At 41.9% G+C, this 20708-nt stretch overlaps 2 protein-coding genes across 3 annotated transcripts in view; one reads left to right on the top strand and one right to left on the bottom strand.

Moving 5' to 3' along the window:
- Cbp80 (Nuclear cap-binding protein subunit 1) overlaps positions 1-20708 on the top strand; it is a 72592-nt gene that overhangs the window by 10068 nt on the left and 41816 nt on the right. The gene's annotated exons all lie outside the window — the stretch shown is intronic.
- Positions 253-18849, bottom strand: LOC135711352 (uncharacterized). The gene is made up of 3 exons (XM_065234150.1): positions 17932-18849; positions 4682-4941; positions 253-4230 (listed from the first exon to the last, which is right to left on the bottom strand). Exons 1-3 carry the CDS (start codon positions 17977-17979, stop codon positions 585-587), a joined length of 3954 nt encoding a protein of 1317 aa, XP_065090222.1. The 5' UTR covers positions 17980-18849; the 3' UTR covers positions 253-584.

Genomic DNA, 20708 nt, shown 5'->3' on the forward strand with positions numbered 1-20708 from the left:
ATACCTACCTTTAATCGGTTGAAAGGCTGACTTTTGTGTGACGTATTTTCATCGTGAACACCCTTTAGTTTGCACTAGTTATGTAGAATCTTTTGAATATTTCCCCGTCTACGGTTGTCATTTTCCCATTCCCAATTTCCCCGTATTCGAAAAAAAAGGATGTGTCATCGCAGCAAATCTACACCGCCCCGGTAGAAATCATAAATTATTGTTTTATTTTGACACAAACAAAATAACTAATTTTCTTTCCAGTGTGTTTCAGCAGCTCAATGTGTATAGGCTTGGCTTTTCGTTGTTCAATAATGCATATACTTCTCCGTCAAGCTCTAGTCGCTGTTCAGTTTCGCGTATTATTGCAATCGTATCGCATCTAAATCGGTTTTGTTTTTCCAGCGGTTCTCTCAGTTCTTTGTTTTCTGGCTATCGCTCACTTCTCACTAGTCTTCTCTTTCTTGTAGGCATTTTAAATATAAATATTTATAAATTACTTATCAGAACTTATTTGGTGTCACTTGCTTAAACTCTACCTTAATATCGCTCGTTCTCGCTTTCTACATCACACGCACTCGCACCCCCCGCACTTTCTAATGGTCTACACTAACAGTCGTTTCGCTCCTACTGCTTCCGGTTGTATCGGTTTCCGATTCGTTGTAGGTCGTTGCCGTCTGCTCGTGGATCGTGCTCTCGGCCGATGGTTCGCTCGTGCTTGACATCACTGTCGTCGAACTCATCATCGAAACCGTGGTCTGCCCGTCGTCCTTGTGACTGATTTCGTTCGACTGGAGCGTTTTGTCGTGCAGGTCTTCCGGTTTGGCCGTTTGGTTGGCGATCGCCCGTGCGTGGTTGATGATCGACATGGTCAGTTCGTTGAAGGTCGGTGCAGAGGATCCCGTCGGACCGATGCTGGCATCACTGGCTTCGAACAGCAGGATGTTGGTGGAATTCGTTTCGACGGGTTTGATTTCGGCTTTGATCATCTCGTAGCTGGTATCTTTGGCGATGGACAGCTTGGAGATGAGTGGCTCGGCAACGAGGATTTCATTTTCTTCCGTGGCTGTATCCCGTTTGGATTTCTCGTTGCTCATGTTCTTGAGACTGATCGGAGCGACGGCGCTTTCCTCGGGTTGCCGATCTTCGGACTCGGTAGGAGGGCGATTGTCCAGTCGGTTGCTGTCAAATGCGGACGAAGTGACCCCGGAGATGGGTTTTATGGTAGAGGTCGATGTTGTAGTGCTGCTGCTCGTCCGCACTCGATGGACCTTTGCGATGGGGTGTTGCGAAGCGGATGGAGTTCCTGGAGTGGTGACGCGGCGGTGAGTGTAACGAGAGCGGCCACGGGATGCCCGGAGTCGGTTCATTTGGTTCTCGAGACTTGAGCGTGCCGTTGCTGTTATTGAGGGGGCTTGAGACTTATTGGCATATATGGGTTCGACGGTTGAGTGTTCGGAGGAAGCGGAAACCTGTTCGATGCTAGCCGAGGATGAGATTGAACTTGAGGAAGAGGAGGACGGTTCAGCGCTGGTATTGCTTTTGTTGCGTGGACGTTTTGGGATCCATTTGAGGACGGGTTTTTCTGTGGAACCTGCGCTGGCCGAGTTTGCGGCAGATGAGCTTGGGAATTGTTTGTAGATGGTTTTGATGACCAAGCGCGGTCGCATGGTGGTAATTATGTCGTCAGATTTCTCGTTCTTGTTCTTGAAGAAAGGTTGGAATTGGGTGAAGGGTTTCTCCGTAGTGGCCGTGGTGGATCCACTAGCGGTTGTGGTTGCTGGGATCGGGGTTGTGCTAGCAGTAGTCGAGGAAGCCGGAGTGGTTAGGGATGTTGGGAAGGGAGTTGTCGAACTGGTGTATGGCTGGGTGACGTAGTTCTTGGGTTTCTGAACTTTGTGGTTCTGTTTGGCCGTTCCGTAGTAAGTGAAGTCTTTCTCCGGTGGAGGCAGCTGAACGCTTAGCTGAGATTCTGGCCGACGGGTAGCGTAGTCTGGCGCTTCACTGAACTTGAGCGGTTTATGACTGGTCACGGTTACGTGATGGTGGTTTCCATGATTTCCGTGATTTTTACGTTTAGATCCTGACTTCTTGGGGATTTTCTTGACGTGGGCAAGCTCTACGACCCTGGATGGAACGAAATCGAAGCTATCGTGATGGGCCAAATAGTGATAACTCTTCAGAGTAGACGAGATCGGAGTTTCGATTTGGGGAGGTACGATCGTTGGCGAGGGGATTCCTTTGTAGGATGGATGCAAGGTGAACTTGGGAGTGAAGTTGGGTCCTGCCGTGTAAGTGAAGGCTCCCGATGAGGATACCGATGGGTATGGAGTAGTGAAGGAGATGGGTGTCGTTCCGATGTTCTTGTGGTACAGTGGGTCGGGTTCGGAGTAGAGCTTGCCACTTTGGCTCACGGCTCCTTTCTCGTCCAGGAAGTTACTGAAGAATCCACTGTGAACCGACGAGGTATGACCGATTGATGGAGTAAAGTTTTGTTCAGCGGCCGTGGCTATCGGGATGGCAGCCGTGGTTTTCGGAGTCACTGCATTCTCTATTCCAAAAGATTGGAACTTGGGCGATGAAGAAGAATCAATGGGGGAGCTTCCGGCAGTTTCGGGTTCCTGTTTGTTGTATGGTGAGACGGTACTGCTGGATACGGGTCGGAAACCAGGGGCGGTGAACTTCTCACGTAGACCTGCAGGCGAGGCATGGATCGTCGGTAGCGATCCGTAACGGTAGTTTGGACTGGTTGGGCTTGCGAGCGGACTGGTTGAAGGTTGCGGAGTGTACTTGAAGCTGGAGAATTTGAGCGTGGTGGGGATGCTGTTCGGGTGGTGAGGATAGTGTTGGGTATGGTTAGGATGCTTGGTGGTGATGTAGTCTGGATGATTTTGGGTTGCCAGGAAGGGATTGACCGGGTAGATGTGGACCGGTGCCTGTTGCATGAAGCGAATTGGAATGGCGTTTAGTCCGCCCTGTTGGGGAGCGTAGATCTGACCTTGCGAAGGCACCAGTTGGAAGTGTACTGGGAAGGCAACGGGCCCTTGCGAAACCTGGTACATGTGGTTAGGAGCGATTGGGATATGGTTCAACATAACTTGGCCTTGTGGATTGAAAACTGGGATCGATTGGACAAGATTCTGCGGGAGGGGCTGTAGGGGTGGTGGGTTGTTGTTGAGTGGTTGATTTAGAAGTTGGGGCTGTTGTGGTTGTTGCTGTTGTTGTTGTTGTTGTTGTTGCTGCTGCTGTTGTTGTAACGGTTGCTGATGATGATGGTGGTGAATGTGAGTCGGTTGGATAGGCAGAATAGAGGGCGGGTATCTATGGCTTTGCTGAATTTGTTGGGGCTGTTGGGCAATAGGTTTGTTCTCTACATTCGGTGTGGTTTCCGTATGTTCGTTTCCTCCACGGAAATCTACCAGTTTGGTGTAATCTTGCTGAACGTTGCTGGAAGCTGAATGAACTTCCCTAATGTATGGTGGCATTGGAGGAGCTGTCGGAGCTAACGGAGCAATTGACGGCCTCTGGAAGTGGATATGGTGATAGTACTTGGGCACCGCTTGGCTGGAAGTGGTGAACGCATCTGGAAACTTGACCCTATTGAAGGCAGATCCAAACCGGTATGCATTTGGGGCATAGCTTTTCTGAGCTTTGATCGTAGTTTCTCCTCCAGACAAGAGTGATTGAAGCAAATATTCTCCCAAAGTTATGGTCGCTTGCGTCGGACGAAAGTATCGGTTGCTGGTGAACGATGGGTGATACGGAGGAAACAGTGGATCAAAGACCGCCCTTTCAACAAATTGATCGTTCTTCTTCATCATCGGAATAGCATTCGGTGAAGGCATTCCAAAGTATCTCGGATAATCCTCGTCCCGAACGATGAAACTCCTATTGACGATCGCGTTTTCATCCAGTTGCAAGTCCCGCATTGGTGCAACCGTAAACTTCAACTCATACCGATGTCCTCGCAGCTCGTCCCGATGTCGAATTCGTTCAACCTTCCAATAGGCACTCACGTTGCGTCCTACACTGCTGGTTGGCCTGTTGGGATCATCCTGCACAAAGAAGTAGGATTCGTCGTTGTCCTGCTCCAACCTGCCGTGTGCTAGTTCCACAATGTCTCCGAACCGTGGCACGCTCAAGTCTACGAAACCGATGTAGGGCGCCCCGTAGATGGCCTTCTGTTGCCGCGCAATGTACAGTGGCTGCTTGGTGGTCGTACTGCCATCGGCTGATTTGGCGCTGTGAGGAGGGGTGAGAGAATGGAGATTTAGCTTATTTCTGAAATAGATAATTCCATCTCTGAACTCCATTCGCTTTCGTTCGGTCAAGAGATGGAGTGTTTCAGGAACAGAACCGACCACCGTCGCCGTTCCGAGCCATTGATTTTAATGGACTGAAGTTCTAATTAAAATATTATACAACTCGAGGCGAGGTGTAAAACGAAAGCGAGTGTGGAAAGTTATATCATTTCGCTCGTTTGATTCGTTCTGCTGGTTGGGCAGTCATATTGTTTAGTTGTCTGTTTTGCAATGTTTGTTTTCGTTGGCGTATGCGGAATAACTGGGAGGAGAACCGCAATGGTCATTTGCATACATGATCGAATGGAGAGACGGAAGGCACTCAACCGTTAGTTAGTTGAGTATTGCTCGTTTAAACAAAATTACCAAATCTACACCAGCTAGGCACTCACCTCGTTTTGTTATCATTCAGCGCAAGGAAGACGGTTTCCTTCAGCACCTCCTCCCAGGGAACGGCGGTACTGGTGGCGACGGCGGCGGCGGGACCGGCTCCCTGCTGTGCAGGAACGACATTGTCCAAAACCCCCGGACCGGTCGGCAGCTCGTGGGGTCGGTAGTACAAAATCTTGCCCGGATAGGTCTTGAGCTGGTGTGGCGTCAGAATGATATCACGGTTGCTGTAGTACTGGCAGTGGCTGCCGGTAACGGAAATCTGTATTTGACGCGAAGAGAAGAAGTGCAATTAATTGCTGTGTTGGAATGTGTGATGTGCATGTTGCATACGCATCGGTCACTCGGCGGTTTGCCCTTGGCCGCAGTTTGATATAATCATATTCAAAAGAGTCGCTCAATTAAGCTGCGCTTTGACGCGGACTTAGTTCTAGCTGAGTGCATTTTGGGAGTAGATATTTAGCGTGTTGTAGCACACACTGAAGTCACAACAACAGAAATTAAGTAGACATGCTTTGGTTTCGCACCCAAGTCAACCAACGGCAGCCAGTGTGCAGTGTCAGGGGCACCGACGTCGTCGTCGTCGTCGTCGTCGTCTTCGTCAGCCGATTTATATCACCTTTCCGAAGCCATTCATAGCCGCAGTGGGTTTTGGTTGGTTCTCACGCAAGATGCTTTCGTGGCCCCGGCTTGTCGACTAGTGGGTGGTGGAACGGAAGCTAGAAATGCTGTACTTGACACCGTTCAGGTAAGCAGCCTGTCATGCTCACTAATGGCTAGCTGCTTAGGCCAAATGGTTTGGACTTTTTATCATCTCGTTCATTACGTTTTTAATTAATTGATTTAGGAGTAATGGGAATTTGAAGCAATACCTATTATTCGTTTACATTCGGTTTGGTGCGTGTTTAAGAACCTACTCAGAATAGAATAGAGCACCTTGAGATGAATCAGAATTTTCAAAGTGCGTGTCTTCTGGTGTTCCTTGCGCATGTCTCACGAAGTCGGTTACAATTAGGCCTGACATGGAAGTGCGCATAGGAAGGCACATATGAATTAATCGCTGTTAGCGTAATCTTATTTTCATTTCTTTATTGTGTTTGAATAAGCGATACGGGAATTTACAAAGCACTACAAAATTGATGATATTTTTAAAAAATTTGTTGTGTATTTTTTCAAAAAAACATTACAAATTCCGTATAATATAACTGTTGAATGTGCCGCAGAGCCCAAGTGTACTGCATGCACCATTTGCTTTGAAATTCTATTATTGCACGACCGTCAAACATGGCTAAATGCATTTTTAATATTTTTTTTTTCAACGAGAATAATCATTCAGTGATTCTGTTAGTTGATTAAACATAACTTTTCGGTATATTGTGAATACTGTATCAGTTATTTTGATTGTATTGAACAGGCCAATAATTGAAGCAAAATGTACGCATCAGCTTTTTGATTTGAAACGTTGCATACTGTTAGGCGTTATATCCATAGACAATAATTCCAGGACCAAGTAAATTTTACATGGTTGATAGATGTATTGCAATTCTAGATAGAGCTGGAATTAGGGCGTAACAGCTTTTGTAAACAATTAATTCTCTCGATGATTTCTAGAAACTCAAGGGTCGCCCAAGCAAATCAATATCACCATCAGGTATGGGAAGTCTTTCCCTACCCGATGCCTGTGTTGGTTTGCGTTGGCGCGCCTTGAATTCCTAGAAATCATCGAGAAAAGTCATTGTTTACTAAAGCTGTTAGGCCCTAATTCCAGCTCTATGCAGAATTGATCGTTAGATAAAATAATAATCAACATTTTCCTGTAACGATTACCTAATATATTAGTTATTTTACAACCAGGCTTGCAATTGCTCATTACAACTAAAATGTTATTATTCGGAATTATGAAACTATGAGATATTATAACGATATTTTGTATTTGCAAGATGCATGAAGGGCCTCACAGCCTAGTCAGTAAAGGCACGGTATGATCAAGCCGGAGGCTGCGGGTTCGATCGAGGGAATCTTTCGGATTGGAAATTTTCTCGCTTGTTACACAATATACAAATTCATGCATTGGTAATTGGCATCGAAAGCTCTCAATTAATAACTGAGGAAGTGCATTTAGAACACTAAGTTGAGAGCACGCAATAAGCTAATAAGCACTAAACAATAAGCTTGAAATGCGAATAAGAAGAAGAAGAAGAAGATGCATGAGAGGAGTTAAACTTTGTGTATGACACATACATCCTGTCAATTTCGCTTCCAGAGTATCACAATTCGACTATGAGCATGCATAAGGGCGTATACGCGATGATCGATTCTCTTCATCGATTTTCTCTTTGCATTGCTACAGCTAAGCGAAACAAATTTCTAGAATTTGTTCAATGCAAAGTTGTCACAGGTTGTATTGGCTATCAAAAGTAACAGCAAACGCATCGAGCAACGTTAATTCTTGCGAGTTATTAAAAAAAGAGAAAATCGACGAAGAGAATCGATCATCGCGTTTACGCCCTTATGCATGCTCACTGACGAATTAACGATTAGCTATAACGGCAGGGCTGGTAGCGAGTCACTTTTTAGTGACTTGGTCATTTTTTTGAAACCAGTCACTAAAGTCACTTTTTCTTGTTTGGAGGCGAACCAGCCCAAGGCTGAAAGCCTCCCTAATAAAGATAAATAATAGTATTACTTTTTCATGTAATCAGTCACTATTTTCCACTTTGTTAGCGTGAATTTATTTCAAGATTGATCATTCTTTGCTTTGTGACGTTTCATCGAGTTTCTCTATCTACAGGGTGTCTACTCATTTTTCTAAATAAAATTATATGATCCAATATCTAAAAATATTCAATGTCTTGAAGTTTCGTATTCCATGTTTCAAATTCCAATTTTCAAAGTGCCATAATTAATAGAAAAATAAATGATTTATTTAAAGTCTGCAATTAACTTTATGAAAGTGGTGGTGTAGTGGTAAGCGTGATTGCCTCTCACCCCAGCAGGCCTGGGTTCAATCCCAGTCGGCGCCGCTGGGATGTTCTGAGGCATAAGAGCTCCGATCACACCTTCCTTCGGAAGGGAAGCACAGCCGTTGGTCCCAGGGTCCAGATAAGTAAGGTCCAGGTGTGGGAGCTGCCTCCCTGGCGTCTGTAGCATTGGTGCTCAGCACGGAAAACAAGATCGACGGAAAACAAATCAAGGAAAAATAGAGAGCTTCATTGCAGTCCCATTAACTTTACAACAATTGTAGGATCTTTTGAGCTGTTCTGAGGAATTAAAGGAAATGCTGAGAATTTCAGTGAAGCTCCATAAACAAACTGCGAGAACATAAGGGAAGTTAACACGCTGAAAACATGGGGAACTTACTGGATGCTTTAAGAACCGAAAATTTTCAGGAACTTTTATGAAGTTCCTAGAATTTCAGAGAACATCACTTGTGTCAAACGAACTTGAGAAATATAGAAAACTTGAGGGATACTGTGCAAATTTTTAAGAAGTTCTAAGCACCTCAGAAAAGCTAGATTTAGAAATCCTTGGGGAATTTTAGATCTTAAGAGCAGTTCCCGTAACTTTAGTCCAGACTTTCGGAGCAGTTTAAAGATCTATTATCTTAAATTTTGAAAAATTCAGGATAGTTCCATGATGTGCTGAAAAAAAAATCGCAAACCCTCAAGATGCTCCGAGAATTTCAGGGAAGTACGGAGACCTTCAGAAAATTTATGAAAACTTCAGAAGTCCAGGGAGATCTTCAATAGAATTGAAAGCTTTAGGGAAGCTTCGAGAACATCAAGACAGATCAGATAATCAAAGAGCAGTTCAAATTATTTCAAGGAAATCGTAGAAACCTTAAAGAAGTTTCGAAAAACTCAGGGAATTTCCGGAAACTTCAGCAAAGCTCCGAGAGAATTTTTGGAACGTGATAAAAATTATATGAACATCCGGAAAACGTAAGGGTATTTTAAGGGTGTTATATTATAGAGATTTCAAGAACTTAAAATAAATGAAAAATTTAGCTAAGTTGATCTTGAAAAAAATCCAGAGAACTTCTAATAAATTTGGATATTTTTAGATAGTTTCATGATATTCAGCGAAGTTCCGAGTGCTTCGAGGACGATCAGATAGCTTCAGAATAATCCCTTTATTTTAAGCAAGTTTGCAGCGACTTACAAGGAGTTCCGTGGAATTATGGGCTATTCCAAGAATTCTATGATTGATCTGAAAACGTCAGAAGCGTCAGAGAAATATGAATATATATATATCAGAAAAGATTAAAGGGTTTTACGGCTCTATCAGTCTTTTAAGTGCAGCAAAAACGTTATATTGCTTCAACTCTGGTCCACGTACCTCATCTTTCCAGCAGAATCGAAAGGCAGGAATATCAAAACATACGTCTGTCGAATCGAAATACTCACACCGTCAACGATATATTCAGCAAGACTAAGGACCCAGTCCCTCCTGTAAACCAAACAAACGTCATATACCAGATACCATGCAAAGACTGTCCTGCATGCTATATTGGGATGACGAAAATCAAACTCGACACCAGAATGTACGGACATAAACAACACCAATCTTCAAGACCCAGGTTTCACGCCTCTAGCCGAGAAAACAGCACTCTTGCAGCTCAGCATCGAGAACAACCACCGTTTTGATCTAGGGAAAGTGACAATTATAGATAGACACGACAAAGAATACGCATTACCACTATTAGAAATGTATCACTTTCCCAATAGTCAAAACAGTATAAACAAACGCACATACACAGAAAGTTTGAACGTAGTATATGCGGGGATTCTACATGCTCTCAAAAACAATACAAATATTAACACAATCAATAGCAGACAAACCACAACTCAATAACACACTATACAGATAAAACATCTCAGAAATACACACAAACAGAAAGTGAGAAGCAGCACAATTGCCACACGAGTTTCCAATCCTACCGTAAAACTTTATCCCAGAACAGTTGCTCAGGTAGTGTTTTTAAAACAAACCGAAAAAATAACCTAACGAAACAGGAAAACACAGAGTTGTGAAAACCGCGCTTAGTATGTTGGGTGTAGAGTAGAGTACAACAAGAATTAAATCTAACCGAATTTGTATTGTAGCCGTAGATGGACGCCATTAATAATCACGCATAAACTTAACAAAAACAGGTAGCCTCTGTAAGCCACACAACCAACACAATCCTATGCAATTTTCTAAATCCTCTTCATGTATAATTGTAGAAATCCTTGAAAATGGTGAAATATAGCATATCACCGAAACGTCGGAGAGTTGAATCACTTAAAATACTGAAAGAGCCGTAAAACCCTTCAATCTATCCCTGCAACACACCTGTCGCAAGCCCTCAAACTTTATATCAGAAAATTTGGCGGATTATTAAACAAATTTAGACAACTTGGATAAGCATAGATAAGTTTAGGAAAAATTATCAAGCGTTTGTAATGGTTATGACACTTAACGAAAATTGTCGAAACTTCAAGGGAAATCAATCAGTTTCAGTAATGTTTGCGGGTTCTTAAAAAAAATACTGATAAATTCAGGGCAGTCTAGAGAACTTAAAAGAAATTCAATAATCGTTTAGGCAGTTTTCAGAACACCAGGAAAGTTGAAGTATTGAAGAAGTTTTTAATTAGTGTCGATAATTTAAGAGATGTTTCATGAACTTCAGAAAATTCAGTGACAATCATAGAACTATATTAATTATTTCGTTCTAATTCCATGAAAATTGCGGGAGCACAAAAGTTCCAGAAATTTCGGAAACTTCATAGAAGGACAGTGGTCTTCAAAAAAATTTCGAGAATTTCATAGAAATCTATGGAGCTTAAGAGGACATCCACGAACTTCAGGAATTTCTATGAACATTGGCGAAATGCGGGAGTAAGCTCCGAAAATTGGAGGAATTTCAGGGGGTGGTCAGTTCCAGTTCAGAAATTCACTGAAGTTTTAACAGCTTTAGTACAGTTCTATTACATTCAACAAGCTTCATGAGAACTTTAGAGAAGTTTTGAGAATTTCAGAAAAGAACAGAGAACCTCAGAGCAGTTCCGTAAACATAAGAGATGCCAAATAACAATTCAAAAACTACTTAGCATCCACTCTGATTTATGATGGTTTGATAACGGAAATGAACAATCCATTATTTTTTTCCTTTGGTTTGTTTTTTCCATCGATCTTGTTTTCCGTGCTGAGCCCCAATGCTACCGACGTGCCAGGAAGGCAGCTCCCACACCTGGACCCTACCTATCGACCCATCAACTCATGAACCGGGGACCAACGGCTTTACTTCCCATCCGAAGGAAGGCGTGATCAGAGATGTTATTTATGCCTCAGAACATCCCGGCGGCGCCGACTGGGATTGAACCCAGGCCTGCTGGGGTGAGAGGTAATCACGCATACCACTACACCACCGGCGCCGTTAAACAATCCATTTAGTTTAAATACAGTATTTCAAAGTGTAAAACATTCATGGTTAATAATTCAGCTTAAGGCTGTTTAAAAACCCTTTATATTCTGTCGAGAAAGTCAAAATCTTTCTTTTTTTAATAATAGATTTAAAGCAGCACTCAATCCATCCATAAAACTGTTCTGCAAATCAACCATAAACTTCATTAGCAATTGTTTATTAATACCTTGATAAAATACTCTATAAAGTTGTTCTATCATTATAAAAGCAATAATCGGTTTTAAATGAGAACAAATTCAACTTAAAAGTTGGATCCTCATAGTGAATAAAAGCAAAATTTATAACAAGGAAATCTCGAAGAGCAGACGAAGTAGGATGAATAATTCAAGCGATGTTAACGACCAAAGGGAAGTCAATTTCAGCAACGACTGAGCATCTGGCGTTTGCATCCCTTTCTGACCGGTGTTGACCAGGCCAGAATAAAGTCATGGTTCCTATATATAAATCATGGAGACAACGGAACAGTCCTCGAAAAATCCGGAACATCCGTAAAAGTGGTCAATCCATGAACGTGATCCTAGAGCTCTGCGGTTTTTTTGAAAACATTAGGAAATGTGATATAAAAAAATATTTGGGATCGTGGCATAAACATGTACCTGGATGGCCATGGGACCGTCCTCCGGGAGATCCGGAACATCCGTAAAAGTGGACAATCCATGAAACTGATCCTAGAGCTCAGTGTTTTTTTTAATATTAGGATCTGATCTGTGATACAAGAATGAATTTGGGTCATGGAGCCAGATGGCCATCGGACCGTCCAGGGGAAGATCCGGAACATCCGTAAAAGTGGTAAATCCACGATCCTGATCCTACACAGCTAAAAAAAAGTAGTGTAAATTTACGTTACTTTGATGCACATAAATGGAGCGTCATATAACATACAAGTTTAGATTATAGATCGTGTAAATTTATGAGACATGTCGTGCAATATTCCATATATTGTATGCAACTGTCCTCTTTTGTTTGCAACATTTCTTGCAAGCTGCTAAAGGGTGATACGGTCAAAATTTGGTCAAGGGAAAACGCGTGTAAATCGGTGAAATCGTTTATTTAAAAAATCAAATTAAATTTCTTTTTCAAGTTCAATTAGTATAAAATTCAGGAAAAATATTCAGTTAGGCTTCCGCTTTTCCAAATCCGAATTGCCGGGCCTTACGCTTGACCCCTGCCATCAGATTTTGTACAGCCACCTTGTCCACCTTCTTCGCCGCAGAAAGCCAGTTTGCCTTGAACTGCTGCTCGCCCTTAGCAGTTTTTTTGGTCTTCTTTAGGTTCCGCTTGACAATAGCCCAGTATTTCTCAATTGGGCGGAGCTCTGGCGTGTTGGGAGGGTTCTTGTCCTTGGGAACCACCTGCACGTTGTTGGCGGCGTACCACTCCATGGCCTTTTTACCGTAATGGCAAGATGCCAAATCCGACCAAAACAGTACGGAACAACCGTGTTTCTTCAGGAAAGGCAGCAGACGTTTATTCAAACACTCTTTCACGTAAATTTGGTTGGTTGACAGTCCCGGAAGCTATGAAAATGCTGCTTTTCAAGCCACAGGTACAGATGGCTTGCCAAACCAGATATTTCTTTGCGAACTTTGACAGTTTCATGTGCTTGAAAACATCTGCTACCTTTCCCCTTCCTTTTGCCGTATAAAACTCCTGTCCCGGAAGCTGCTTGTAGTCGGCTTTGACGTAGGTTTCGTCGTCCATTACCACGCAGTCAAACTTCGTCAGCATCGTCGTGTACAGCCTCCGGGATCGCGCTTTGGCCGTCGTATTTTGTTTATCATCGCGATTTGGAGTCACTACCTTCTTGTAAGTCGATAGTCCGGCTCGTTTTTTGGCTCGATGCACGGTTGTAGACGATACACCCAGCTTATTTGCGGCATCTCGGAGAGAGAGGTTAGGGTTTCGCTTGAAACTACCGGCAACTCTCTTTGTCGTCTCAGCGGCTTCCGGTTTTCGATTTCCCCCCGATCCAGACTTCCTGGCTGTCGACAAACGTTACCCAAACACTTTAATTACATTTGTAACGGTTGATTTGGCAACTTTTAGCGATTTTGCCAACTTTGCGTGCGAGTAGCTCGGATTTTCGCGATGTGCGAGCAAAATTTTGATACGCTGCTCTTCTTGCTTGGACGGCATTTTGACAACTGAAGAGTGAATTCCAAAATCAAAATAGGAGCAACATTCTACACACACACACCTTCAAAATGAGGGGTGTTCAGGTTTTTTAAATGCAAAATTGAAAGAAATACGTCAAGTTGATATTGACCAAATTTTGACCGTATCACCCTTTAGTTTACGTGAAAAGGAAGTTTACATGTATGAATGTTTGTATGCATGGATGTTTACATCGCCAGTAAAATTCAGAATTTTTTGGTGTGTAGAGCTCCACGTTTTTTTTAAACATTAGGAACTGTGATGATAGAAAGAATTTGGGGTTGTGACATAAACATGAACCTGGATATCCATGGGACTGTCCTAGGGAAGATCCGGAACATCCGAAAAAGTGGAAAATTCACGAAACTGATCCTAAAGCTCCGTGGTTTAATCGAAAACGTTAGGAACTGTGATATTAGAATGACTTTGGGATCGTGACATAAACATGGACCCAGATGGCCATCGGACCGTCCTCCGGAAGATCCGAAAAATCCGTAAAAGTGGTCAATGTATGGAACTGATCCTAGAGCTCTACGGTTTTTTCGAAAACACTTGGAACTGTCATATATACATTAATTTGCGATCGTGACATAAATATGTTCCTAGAAGGCCATGGGACCGTCCTCCGCAAGACCTAGAACATCTTTAAAAATGGCCAATCCTCGAAATTGATCCTAGAGTTCTACGGTTTTTTTCTCCTTCCGGCAGAAAAAAATCAGGAACTTTAATGAAGTTCCAAGAACTTTTCGAAAATTTTTACAACTGTATGTTAGTTCCATTAACATCAGAAAGATGGCGGACATTTATAGATGTTTTGATGATTTCATTAAAAAAAACCAAGAACGTAAAGGAACTTCCGAAAACTTCAGGGTAGTTCCAAAGATTTCAGGAAATCTTCTAGAACTTTAGTGAAGGTCAAAGATGGCTTCATGGCAGTTCCATTCAGGAAAATTTCCAGAACCTTATGATTATCAGGAAAATTTCCGAGAATTTCTAATGAATTACAAGTTCTTAAGGACAGTTCCAATTCAATTAATAAAAATAGTAAGAAGTTCTAAAAAGTTTCAAAAATTAAAAAAAAAGTCACATTAATAAAAATGTCAGAAATTTCATAGAAGTTCAAATAAATCCACGGAAATGTAGAAGAGGTCGGGAAGTTTAGAAATCTTTAGAGCAATTTTGTCTTTTTTTTCCGTCGATCCTGTTTTCCGTGCTGAGCACCAATGTTTCCGACGCCAGGGAGGCAGCTCCCACACCTGGACCCTACCTATCGACCCATCAACTCAACCGGGGACCAACGGCTTTACTTCCCTTCCGAAGGAAGGCGTGATCAGAAATGTTATGCCTTAGAACATGCCGGTGGCGCCGACTGAGATTGGACCCAGGCCTGCTGGGGTGAGAGGTAATCACGCTAACCACCGGCGCCGATATCTTTCAAAGTGATATCACGGCGAATGAGATCGACCCAAATTTGAGTTTAGTTATCTCAGAAATAAGAAATAAAGTGCAGGAACTCAGCAATGAGTAAATTTGCCTCATGTTTTTCCAGGTTTTTCAGGATTTTCCAGGGAAAAATTCACGAATTTGAGAAAAGTAAAGATTGCAATTCACTCAGTCATGAGCAGATCAGACATTCCGACATTCCAGCGAAAAATATAAGCCTACCCGACACCAACCTGACTTCTACCAAACCCCAACCCGATGTTGGCCCGACATTGCCCCGACATAAACACAGAATTGACCCGACATTGAACCGATATTCGGCCGACGTCGATCATAATTTGACCTTACATTGATCCGACATGTCTGTTCGGGATCATTCTTCTGGGTTTCTTCCATACTCCACTGCCGTATATCAATTGATTATAATGTCTCGTGACAGCCTTTTCGAGACAGCCACTTGGGTAAGCTGAGGGATGTCGTCGGTTTGTAAAGGCTGTCACGACGACAGAAACATTGAAAACTTGGTCATAAAGAAATGTGTATTTTTTTTTTCCTTTGGTTTGTTTTTTTTTTCCGTCGATCTTGTTTTCCGTGCTGAGCACCAATGCTACCGACGTGCCAGGAAGGCAGCTCCCACACCTGAACCCTACCTATCGACCCATCAACTCATGAACCGAGGACCAACGGCTTTACTTCCCGAAGGAAGGCGTGATAAGAGATGTTATGCCTCAGAACATCCCAGCGGCGCCGACAGGGATTGAACCAAGGCCTGCTGGGGTGAGAGATAATCACGCTCACCACTACACCACCGGAGTCGCTTCAGCAATTTTATCAATTCCAGGGCAACTCCAGGAACATCAACAGAAGAGTAGCGATGTAGTTAAAGAGAGCTTGAATCTATCAGATCCACCCCGCCCGTAGTGAAAACTTCAGGGATGTTCCAGAAACTTAAGGAGCAGTCCACAAAAATTGTGAAAACTCTTGTTTCTTGAACACACTGCACAATGGTCCCAATGCCGTATTTAGGAATACAAAAATGTTTGCGCTAAAACCGTTGGTTTTAGGCATATGGTGTCAATTTTCTCCATATTTTTTGGCCAATCTTTTCATGTTAGTGAAATTAGGGTGGTCCATAAAATTGGTGAATTGAAAATGCGAACTTTTTTTTATTGTTTGAGATAGACCAATGCAATGTTCTAGAAAGTTGCAGAACAATCAATTTGCAGCAACTTTGAGGGAGACACCAAATTTCCATCTCTTATGGTTCATAAGTTATGATTTTTTTTTTAAACACGCAGGTTAGGGTGGCCTCTAAATTGGTTTTCTATGAATATCTTTTCATACGTTCATTTCTAGTAAAAACGATGTTCTAGACACTTCTAGATAGAGCTGGAATCAGGGCCTAACAGCTTTTGTAAATAATGACTTCTCTTGATAATTTCTAGAAATTTTAGGCTTGCCAGACGCAAACCAACATCCTCATCGGGTAGGGAAAGACTTCTTCTATCCGATGGTTAGGTTGGTCTGCGTGGACGTGCCTTGAATTCCTAGAAATCATCGATAGAAGTTATTGTTTACAAAAGCTGTTACGCCCTAATTCCAGCTCTATCTAGACTTTAAGAACTTTCAATGACAAATATTTTTGCCGAAGCATCCAAATTGCTATCTTTTTTTATTGGAAAGTTAAAGGCTCTGAGAAACTAGATCTAGAGATCTTTAGGGAGGCTCAGATATAGTAAGGGCAGTCGCTTTCGGACACGTTAAACGATCTGTGAAGGCTAGTTTTGATAGTTAGCAGAATTTTGAGAAACTTCAAGAAGTTCCAAGTATTTTAGGAACGCTGGATTATCTCAGACAGGTGTTTGGACAGTTCAATTAATTTCAGGGTAGTACCAACAACTTCAGGAGACTTGTGAGAACTGTGGGGGTAGTTTCGAGAACATCAGGAAAGATAAGTGAACCTCAGGGCAGTTCAATTAACTTCAAGAAAATTGAAGGAACTTTTCAGAAGCTCTGGGAATTTTAGATTTGAAAGCTTTAGCAATGTTCTGAGCTGTTTAAGGATTTTAAAGCAGTTTCATTATTTTCCTAGTATTTCGTGAAATATCAGAGAGAACAACAGAGCAATTCCATTAATTAATTGCAGGAACTCTCAAGAAGTTTCGTGAAATCAATATTCCGAAAATTTCGAGAAATTTGCGGGTCGTCAGGGAAGTTCCATGAATGAAAGATTTGTGATCCAATGTTCCCTAAATTTTCCAAGAACTTCTTGAAAATTTAGGGAACATTGGGGAAGTTTAAAGATTTTACAGGAGGTTCTATGAGCTTCAAGGAAGTTAATAAAAAATCGGAAAATTGTGAAAGCTCAGGATAGATCATTGAATTTCAAGGTGAGGCAATTTTAAAAAAGTTCTGAGAAATTCAGGACTGTTCAAAGAATATTATTAAAGTTAAGAGATCTTTAGGGTAGCTCCAATTACTTCAGGGAAGCACTGAAAACTTCAGCAAAATCTAAAAATTTGGGTATGTTTAAATTTCTTGAAGAATTGTTGTTTTGGCAGGAAGCCTCTACCAAAACAGTTTAATTAAATCTTTCCGACTATTCGGCTATTTATTTTTGACTTCTTCACATTGTGATTTTGCATTTAAAAAAATGCTCTGAATTTCAATACGAAATTATTTTATACCACACTTTGCTCTTGAAATCTAGTTTCAGCTGGCCAAGTTTGGTTGAAAATCGTGCAATCGTTCGTGAGAAAATATAAGCAATTGTTTTTTTAGATACTGCTCTAGAAAAGCTAAATTGATCTAGATCAAAATTATCTCAAGGACCAAAACCATAATTTGGTCAGTAGAGGGTTAACTTCCACCACCAGGTTAGGCTAGTGGAGAAATTGGACACTTCTTGAAACTCAGTACAGTCAACCACTACCGTTTGGTATTTCGCAAACATAACCCTTTGAAAGATTTACCAACAAGCATTTCAACATTTTCAACGGACATAATCTTTGTCACAGTTCGTATTTTTTTGTCTGTGTGTAAAAACCAATCCATTGTTGCTACTGCTCATGTTGGTCAATTAGCATATCCAAAGCAAACCATCGCCCTTCTTCGAGCATTCATGTTGCTTTGCTGGTTTCTCCAGATTTCGCACTTGGCACGCCGGATTTATTCCTACGGTCAGCTTACCATGAAAAGAATTAAACAAGTGTTCATTGTATATCCGATGTAATCCATGACGATTCGTGATTGGCTGCTGACAGTGATGGGATACGTTCTGTTCTTCCTTTCCTTCCTCGTGCTGCTGCTGGTGCAGCTGTTTCTGTTTATGCTGATCTTCCTTGGATTTGACGGACAGCTTGGATGTGAAAATGAAATCCAGCAAATCACAAAACATTTAAACTTTCTTCAGTGTTTGTTTGATTTTCTGTTTTTCTGTTGCTTACAACTAAAACTGACTGTGATTCACTGGCGATTATCCTTTCACACCATTTTTCCTCATATCACTGCATATTGCATAGAATTGGAATCAATTTCCACTTGTATCCTGCTTGATTGTGTTCTTCACTGCAATTAATTCACAATTCGATTCCTTCCACACCGTGCGCACCCTTTTCACTTTTCGTGATTCATTGTGGCTTCACAAATAATGCTTCCTCCTGTTGAGGCCAAACTTCTGCGTTGGCTTTCAGCAAAGTTAGATATGAGAGATCTCCGCGATTGCAAACCGTTTCGAGCGAGCGTTTTTCATCAACTGAAAACAATAGCGAAAATCATTTTCTAAATCATGTAACCGCATGGGCGATTCGAAGTCATCGGCGTGAGCGAGACCCGAACCTCCTCCTGCCCATCATCGTCGTGAGCATAAACCACCGCCTCGTGGTTTCATGGAAAGCATAGGCTAATGGCACCTAACTGCTGCAACTAATTTGGTGTATGGTTCACGCGACGTGGTTCTTAGTGCATATCGGTGGACGCAGTGTGGGTTCGTCGTTTTTCCGATCGGTCGTTGAAGTCACTCGGCACCAAGGGGAGATGTGTACTGGACGATGGTTGATTGATCGGATTATGCACTTGTTTGCTTGCTGAAGGCGGGCTTTATTCAATAGTGTCGAAGTTGGATTGGTTTCGGATTTGAGTGTTGATGCGACTCGCGGAATAGCGACTACTTTAACGCATTTCAAAGGATGGGTCTGTGAACCGATAGTGAGCAAAGTTTGCTGCGTATCGACCTTGTAGATAACAAATCGGTATCTTCGTGCTTTGAAGCCAAGTGGTCGTGACCGGTCGATTAGAAACAATTTTTCATTGAATCGTTGTAGCGAACAAGAACAGCTGTTGTTTCGACTGTTGACTACCAGTTGTGACGAGTAGGAAGTGGTTCACATGCTATAACATGCTTAGTACATGAGTTTTAAATTATCCAACATGTGTCTTTCCAATTGTTTAATGGTTTTTTAATTCGTAGGCTCATTGAATGTGAAAAAAAAGGAAAAGTGGTCACGAGAATCTTTGGCCCACTGATGTTGAACAACTCCATACGAAAGGATAGGCACAATTTAATTACCTCTCTTATTCTTTCAATTTCATCGTTTCTTCAGATTATATTTTTGACGGATTGCTGAGACACTTTCCATAACATTTCACTATTAAATGTAATTTCTGCGAAAGGTTATTGAGTTAAGATTTTTCAAAGTTTGCGATGTTCGGGAAAACTGGAAAAGCTCTCCTGAAAATTTTCGAGAAAATTAGCTGGTAGAGTACGAAAATCTATATTTGAACGACATTTTGTATGCCATCGTAAATTTCATGCAAACTACAAGTCAACCACACAAATCAAAGGGGATACCGCTCACCATCCCTCTCCAACTGGGGAGTTTGGGAAAGAGAGATGGTCAACCCGATTCGTCCCTTCCTCAAAGTTGTCTTTGCTCGCTTTCTACCAAGGGGCAAGTCAGCTGTACTCAGAGCAAATAGTTTCGCAGCGAGTAGATTTGAGCAACTCATAATTACTCAAAACTGATCAAAGTAGTCTCGTTTTGTTCAGCATATACAAACCTTCAATGAAAAGTCGAAACAGACGTCATCTACTTACTCGAGATTTTATTTATTTGAGTTAAATCATGCATTGGTTAAATTTAGTAACCGATAAAATTGTATGAGATCACGTGCAGGATGGCTCATATCTGATAACAGATTGATCGGTGCTATGTGACATCAATCCGCATTAGTCGTCAAGATATCGTGAACAGGAATTTGATTCTTATGAAAACACAGGATTTATCGTAGCTAAAGCATTTTTTTATAGGCGATGACGGAGTAATCTACCCTCGACTTGTGAACCTCAGCTGGTGTATTAGTTTCTGTCTGGATGCATAATCAGAGCGTATAAACCATACGATATCTACTGAAATCTTATATCAAACGGCTGGTTACCACCATTGATGCGACAGGAAGACGTATGCGGTGAGAAAGTTCCTTATATCTAGAAAGTAATAATTGGGAAGGAATGCTATTTGATCGTAAAAATGATCAGTGGTGTTCCAAAATTAGTCGCGACCATCGGAAGAACAAGACCGAGGAAGCCATCAAGAATGAGTTGGCGAGAAGCCGTCGAAAGGATATTGGAAGGAAGTGTAATCTTGTGCTAGAAATGGTAGAATACGTATGATATGGTTTGCATTGTTGTACTATATAAACAAACACTTAGATTCAAAAAAATATTATCCCAATTGTGTTTTTAATTTTATAAAATACTCCAACTAAAAAAATTGTTAGATTTAGCAACATAGGCGGACGCGACGGATTGTTGGTTGGCAGTAGTTTGAAAGTGACAAACATCTCATCGATAGTAGCCTTTTGAACACCTGGAACTTGAAGTGATCGCTCAGACAGAGAGTTTTGATTCTCCTCGGGGACTGCTGTTGTGAAGTGATGGCCGTGTAAATCAAATGGTAATCACTTAA

Source organism: Ochlerotatus camptorhynchus, unplaced genomic scaffold, assembly GCF_037179485.1.
Source record: "Ochlerotatus camptorhynchus isolate MF236.1 unplaced genomic scaffold, CSIRO-AGI_Acam_v1.1 ptg000432l, whole genome shotgun sequence".
Taxonomy (NCBI): domain Eukaryota; kingdom Metazoa; phylum Arthropoda; class Insecta; order Diptera; family Culicidae; genus Ochlerotatus; species Ochlerotatus camptorhynchus.